Genomic DNA, 7,722 nt, shown 5'->3' with positions numbered 1-7,722 from the left:
GAAGTGTGCCAGTTAAGTGGCTAATACTGCTCCCATTGAGTATATCAAACGTCACATGTGCTAAACCAAGTAAACATTCGAAAGATTAGAAAGAATAAAAAGATGACGTTTTAGTTTGCTAAGACAACACCTGCTCCAGCCTCCACTAACAAAGCATGATGATGATGATGTTGTACACTATTGTTCTTCTTCCAGGAAGTCTCGTGTATCTCGTGTGCCGCTGATGCAATGGAAAGAATGTGCAATCACACACGACTTATTAAGCAATACAATTAAACCCTCAAAGAATCTCAGTTATTGAGCTGGCAGTTGCAGGATCGTCGTAAAGGCTTTTCTTCATCGGGCCAACTCTATTTTACAACAAGACTTCTGCTGTCATCTTGTGGCCACAACTAACAAGCGCTTTGTCTGGTTCGACAGCCATAGCACTAGCATGAATGTCCAGCAGGGGGCAGTGTTTATTACGCTTTCACGTTGCTGCCTGGGGATCAGCCATCTATACTGTAAAGTAATGCCAGTACAACTATTTCCAAATAAAAATTTGAACAATTAAAACTTTTTTTTTTAAGTCACAAGAATAAAATATTACCTGTTAAAAATATTTTAAATAATAATTGTCCTGGAAAATATGTTTTATTTTATATTTTTATGTTTTTAATGCATATTGAAGTCGCCGTTTGGTATTTGAATACTATTATTATTCAAATATTTAAAAATAATGCAAATAACTAGCCTGGAAAACATTCAAATATATAATGCCCTTGGCTGTTTTGAACTATCATTATCATTGCCATTATTATTTGTATTTTTATTCAATGTATAATGAAAAAAGATCAAATAAATAAAATGTCTAAACACATTTAGTGTCATGGGCGGCCGTGGAACACGGCGAGTATTTTAGGATCCCAAATGCAGACAAGGGAGGCAGAAAGTACAAAAGAACAATTTAATATACAAAAGAGTCCAAAGCAAAAATACAAAGTACAACTAAGGAAAATCCAACAAGGTAAGAGTCCATAACAAAAAACACTAACAGCAAAAGGCTGTTAGGATAAAACTAGAAATAACAAAAAATACACTGCAGGCAAACCTTACAGGAGAAGATCACACAAAGGGCTAGCAGGTAGGTACAGGTAAGCGGGGAGCCAGAGAGCAGGGTAAGGAGCAGGTACAGGGAGCAGGTTGTCAAGGAGTCAAGGAGTACAATCTGGCACCGGTCTGGAGTTTGGCTGGAGCTTAAGTAGGCCGGTGGTAATGAGCTGCAGGTGTGTGTAATTAGGGCTGGGTCATGTTCAGGGATGTGCTGCAACAAATAAACGACAGAGGGCAGCAGAGCAGAACACAGAACATGACATTTAGTTTATTTCCCAGTTTTTCATGCATGCCTTCTTCAATTACAGGGGCGCCTTGGTTAACGTCACAAATCCCTTCCAGAAGGTCCAACTCAAACCAAAGCGTACTCTAACCAAAGCAAATTTTCACATAGAAAATGTCAATTCAATTAATCCGTTCCAGAAACCCAAAAATGTTAACATAAAACACATTTTATAGACAGTAATTATAGTTTTTTGTGCAGAAAATGTACAAATGAACGGACATTTAACATTTAAGATCACTTTTACCTAGTTTTGTTGGAGAAAAACCCCACAAAACCACCAATTGAACATTGATAAATAAACATTATTCTGCTACAACCACAATTAGCAAAAACGTAAAATATATTTATATCAAACTAAAAACATTCTGGAACCAATAAATATGCCAATAAAAATAAATGTAATGTAGAAAATGAAAAAAAAATACTTGCACAATCACATGCAAGTATGTGAGGTTTCATCTTAGGTGTGTGAGCCAAGATGGCGCCGTAAAAAAAAAAAAATGGAACCAAGGTACCACTGCAAATACAAACAAACTATTCCTGCTAATTCCTAATTAGCAACTATTGACTCTCTGCGTGACCGCCAGCTTGTATTCATTGCGTTGCCATGACAGTGACTGCAGCCGGGTGGCCATTCAAGCCATTTAATCCTAACAAAACCAGGCTGAAAAGCCCACTCCCTGCTTGTATGTGTGTGTATTGTACTTTATATTGAAACGCCACCTGCCGGCTGCACATGACAACACCTGAACCCAAACATACACTATTATTTCGACATGCTCTCTAATTGTACGTATACTTAGCTTAATTTCATTTTTATAGACGTCATCTGTCACAGGCACTCTGGATCAGCACACCAGAGCTTTCAAGCCTTTCTTTCCTAAACAGGAAACTTGCTGCCATTCATAAAGACATGAAAAGATCCGCTTAAATCCAAACGTCTAATAAAACTGGCTAATCAGCAGATTCCTTCAGTAATCCTCGAGATGTAAAACAGCTCATGAAGTAGAGATTAGCTCAGATTTAATCAAAGAACACAGTGTGAGGGAGATTTACCACACTCTACAAAACACTCAAGTATAGCTTGTCGTGCTACACAAAAGGTGAAACATTTCTTTGTTTACAAATGTGGCCAGAAGTGCTGGCACTGATGGAAATTGGAAATTGTGGGGGAAAAAACAACAAACCAAGCCAACTACAAGCATGGAGGCAGCCATCTTGCTTGCTGGCACTTGAGGCATTGTGGGAAGTTAGCATTTGAGGGCAACGTAGCATTGCTAGCTACAGTAGTTCAGGTACAAAACAAACAGGTCCTAACACAAAGTTAAACCTTTCTAACTTTACAGATGTGGCTAAAAAAAAATTTCATTTTACCTGATTAATAAAGTATAATTTCTTTTTTTTTCCTCAACTGTCATTTTTTCTAGCCTTTAAGAAACATTGGGTTTGTTTATACAGTGTATGTGCCCTGTGATTGGCTGGCGACCAGTCCAGGGTGTACCCCGCCTGTCGCCAAAGTCAGCTGGGATAGGCTCCAGCATACCCCTGCAACCCTAATGAGGAGAAGCGGCATAGAAAACAGATGAATGGATGGAGCAGCCATCTTGCCTGCTGGCACGCATTGCATTGTGGGAAGTAAGCATTTGAGGGAAATGTAGCATTGCTAGCTATCTCACACACACACACACACACAAAAAAAACAAACAGATCCTAACACAAAGTTAAACCTGTCTACGTTTACCCATGTGGCTAAAATGCTGGAAATGTTTATTTTAGTGGATTTGAAATGATTTTTTAAACTATGTTCTAGACTTTAAGAAACATTGGAGCAGCCATCTTGCCTGCTAGGACACATTGCATTGCGGCAAGTTGGCATTTGACGGTAACATCGCATTGCTGGTTCACATACACCAACAAAATACACTGGACAACAAGCAAACATGTCACAAAATACATCCAAATTCACTGTAAAACACTAAATTATGCGTTCACAGAAAACCATGCAGGTTAGAAGCATGGGTGGTAAAAAAAGTAACATTTACACGAGTGTTAGTTAGCATGCGCATTAGTCCAGCTTGTTAGCATACACAGCTAACTTTTAGGCCATAATGACTTTAAGTCATAGATGAAGGTAATTAGGAAAAAATGAGGTGGAAAGCAATAAAGTTAAGAATTTAAAGGATGAAGAGAACAGTAAATCATGCAGCCACGTAGCATAGCAGCGGTGAAAGTATTCAGGGGGCTTGTGAATAAAAGCTTCGGGTGTTGGGGGGGTCGGGTCGATGACTTTAATTACTTTTCTTGGCGAGGGTCCGCTGCCCGTGGACTATCTTGTTATTAAAGTTTGCATGGTAGAAACGTCACAGAGAACTCACAAAGTTCTTTTTAATTCAAGCTCTGCTCTCCTAGACAGGTCTCGGGCTAATAGTCACTATTTGGACCTGGGTTCAATTCAAGTGGACTTTAACGTCAACTCCGAGTCACAGCATCAACATGTGCTAGCGACACGCTAGTGCCGAGTCAACCTCGGGGTCCAAACATCACACAATACAAATAAACACACAACACGAGCATGCAAACTCCACTGAAGCGTTAAAACACACAATAGTGCAGCCATGTGACTTCTGCCAGCCAATCAAGAAGCAATGTGATAATTACGTTAGAATGAAAAACACAATGGAAATAGTACTGCTAATTTGTATTGTATTTATCATTTTGTTTAAAAAACAAAGGGCTACTTTATTTTGACACTAATTTTAATGGTCTTTTCTTGAATGTTAATTTGATGTGAACGCTCCAAACATGAATTGTAAAGCAATTGATTGATGAGAAGTGCCGAAGCGGTGCGTGTCCCAACACTTTTGTAAGCCGGCGTGCCCTCCCTCAGCGTGTGTTTGCAGCTCCGCCAAGGTCGAGGTTCTTCTCCACCAAGCGCATTATTGTGGTCACATGAGTCCAAACAATAAAAAAAGTGCTTTGTCCTCTGTGGGCCCCATTAGGCATCACTGGTTACCATGGCAACGCTCTTCAAAGTCAAGCAGGGCCACAAAAAAAAAAGTTAAGTCACAGCTTGAAGTTGACATTTAACACTGCAGGGATTTTTAAAAGTAGTTGAACAACTAAAAAATGTTTACATCTGATACAATACATACATGTTGGCCGTTTTTAAAACAGTTCAAATATATTTATAAAAAATGTTGCAGAGCTTCAATTCAAGTTTTTCTGTCATAGAAATAATTTTTAAAAAGATTCTTCATCAAGTGATATTACTTTTCAGTCACTCATCAGTGAGGACCCCACCTACAAAAAACAAAACAACACTACTCCCATCAGTGATTGAGAAGCTTTATAACAAAAAAAAACATGATTACACAAACGTAACAACAACAAAAAGACTTCATTTTAAACATTGTACTACAACTTGTGGGCACAAAGGATGACAAACGTCCTTATCAACACCCTGCAGTGTGTGCATGTCAGTCGTGCAAAAACACACACCGCCACAATTCATTCATCCACAGTCGCTCAGGCCTACCTCCAGGCATGGGAGATGATTGGAGCTTTAAGCTTTCTTTCCCAAGCAGTTCCAAAGCTTTTCCACCGTCTTGCAGCTGTTACATTACAAATGATGTACCGCTCATCAAGACTACTGACTTTAAATATGACGCTCCAAACAAGTTAGCACGGCAAAACCACAATGCATCTCTTGTCCAGTAGCATACAACCTTGTCTGGGAAAAACATCCAGCACTTTTCGCCATCACTTGTCCAGCATAGAATTACAGGTCATGTGAATAAATGCAAGCTCAGAGCAATCATTTGACTGTACCACATTCAAAGAGGAGGTGTTATGCTACAAAACAAGCACAATTTGGTAACAGCAGTGTTAGCTTTCAAAATATGTCAAGTTGAGCCACTTAGTAACCATTGGAAGCGCTTTTCAAGCACTTTATCCAACATTCAAGCACTTCTAAGCCCGATTTCCAGGCTTCTCCAGCATCTATCGTGAAATGACGATTCAACCAATTGATTATTCTGTGTTGATCACATCAGACTAACAGGAGGTCCATGTCACTTCCACATCTGCTTGAAACACTCAAGCACTTTTTCAAACTTTTCCAGCACCCTGGCAGATTCAAAATCACTATTTGACTTTCTCACATAGAAAATTGCAAAAGTTGATTTTCCTTACATGTTTCTATGACAGACTTCTCCACACAATTGCACTGAAAGACAAACGTTAACTTCATTTTATTGCTTTTTCAACGGGAGAAGCTCGGAGTAGAACCGCATTGAAAGTAGCCAGATGAGGTGGCTCAGGCATCTGGTAAGGATGCCTCCCTGGGGAGGTGTTCAGGCCATGTCCGACCAGAAGGAGACCTCGGGGAAGACCCAAGACACGTTGGGGAGACGATGTCTCTCAACTGGCCTGGGAACGCCAGAAAGGGAAGTGTGGGCTTCCCTGCTTAGGCTGCTGCCCCCGCGACCCCACCTCGGATAAGCGGTAGAAGATGGATAGATGGAACATATCAAACATTTGTGTGGACAAATCTGACAACAATGTTTGACGTTCATTTTGCCAGCAACAAGGTCCCACACTTTAAAGTACTTTTTCTCCCCGAAACTTATTAAGGCAATAAAAGAAGACGTCAAAGTTAACGTGACAGTGACCATCTGTGGCCGGTATCACGTTGATATCAGAGATCAACAGTCAGTGATCCGTATCAGTGGTTGGTATGACATCACAGGTCGATATCAGTGGTCAGTATTGGTCAGTATCACATCACAAGTCGGTATCAGGTCAGTTGTCTGTGTCAGTGGTCCATATCACATCACAGGTAAATATCAGTTGTCAGTATTGGTCGGTATCACATCACAAGTCGGTGTCAGGTCAGCGGTCGGTATCAGTGGTCAGTATCAGAGGTCAATGGTCCGTATCAGCGGTTGGTATCACATCACAGGTCGGTATCAGAAGTCGGAATCAGTGGTCAGTGTTCACCAGTGTTCTGGTGTCATGCACGCTGCTCAAGTGTGAAGCCAGCTCCCGCAGCAGAGCGGTTCTTCCCAGCTGGTCGCCGCGTCTCTTCTCCATGATGACGTCCTCCAGGCTCTGGAACTCCAAGGCGTGCGAGTGTTTGTCGCCCAGCAGGACATGCAGTGTGTACGGCTGCCTGCCGATGCGCAGCTCGCCGCCCATCTTGAACTCCCTGCGGCCGAAGCGGCACCAGGCGGCGAAGCTCTCGGAGTTCCTCCAGGTGAGCTGCCGGTCCTTGAGGCCCACCTGCTCCACGGCGCTCCGTACCACTGCCTCCGGGCTTCGGGCTTTGAATTTGTACAGGTCGTTGACGACGCGGCAGCGCCTGCCTCGGCTGGCGTCCGTCAGGAAGGAGCTCTTCACTTCGGCTCGGTGCAGGTGGACTACCTGAAAGTCGCCCACGTACACCGCCCAGTGGGGGTACTGGTCGCTGGCGACGAACTCCACCAGGTCTCCGGGGAGGCACTTGTTGAGCAGGTTCTCCGGGGAGTACAGCTCCAGGCTGGCCGACTTTCGGCTCTTGTCGTACAGGCACTCATCCAATCGGTAGACAGCGCACTCCACCTCCTCGCCCGCCTTCAGCTGCTCTTCCTCCGCATCGGGGTCCGGGTCTCGCTGGGTGCCGTCGTGGGCGCCGCTTTCCTCGGGCTCGTCGGCGTCCTCATCGCCGGAGAAAATGTAGGAAACACCGATACGAGGCCCCTCCTCTCGGTCCACGCCGTGCGGATCTGCGGTGGGAACTTCTGCGTAAGTTAAATGCGACAGCCGCTCCACCTGATTCCCCATGCGGGCAGCGGGAGGTCCACGAGTGTCACCGGGAGTCAAGCATCGGCGCCATTGGATACATTTGATCGTAACTCCCCTCCAGAGGATCCAAATTACGCACAATGACCGATAGCTGTTGCATCAACAAGTGAACAAATAACAAGGAGGAGCCTCCAAGCCCCACCTTCCCAACTCCTTTCTTCCGCTCACCTGAACGCTCCTTCCCGCCTACTGCTGCTTCGAAGACAGTAAACAAATCAACATTTGTCGCCACGAGTCAGTCCCGTCACGACTTGTCGACGGTCTTTTGTCAAGTTGGCTTCCCTGGCGAGGCGGTGCAAGTCCCGGCTTTGAGGCTCATCAAGCTCCGCCGCGCAACCCCCATGGTGATCCAGTAGTTTCAAACTAGGGGTGCCCTTTTCAGTGCCTGTTTAAAAGCATGTGCTGGACGGAAGTGGATTTAAAATGTATCACCTTAAATGTAAAACCTTAAACTTAAAAATATCAGATTTTATGTAATGCTTCCATTTTTCCATCGTATTTTG

The 7,722-nt window shown here is 43.3% G+C and overlaps 1 protein-coding gene across 1 annotated transcript; it reads right to left on the bottom strand.

Moving 5' to 3' along the window:
• Positions 1–915: 915 nt before the first annotated feature.
• Positions 916–7,572, bottom strand: lratd2a (LRAT domain containing 2a). Its single transcript, XM_054764438.1, has one exon. The coding sequence runs from the start codon at positions 7,196–7,198 to the stop codon at positions 6,359–6,361; it is 840 nt and encodes a 279-aa protein (XP_054620413.1). The 5' UTR covers positions 7,199–7,572; the 3' UTR covers positions 916–6,358.
• Positions 7,573–7,722: the final 150 nt, after the last annotated feature.

This window comes from Dunckerocampus dactyliophorus, chromosome 20, assembly GCF_027744805.1.
Source record: "Dunckerocampus dactyliophorus isolate RoL2022-P2 chromosome 20, RoL_Ddac_1.1, whole genome shotgun sequence".
Lineage (NCBI taxonomy): Eukaryota > Metazoa > Chordata > Actinopteri > Syngnathiformes > Syngnathidae > Dunckerocampus > Dunckerocampus dactyliophorus.
The sequence above is the reverse complement of the archived record's forward strand: the minus strand, read 5'-3'. Positions and strand labels throughout refer to the sequence as shown.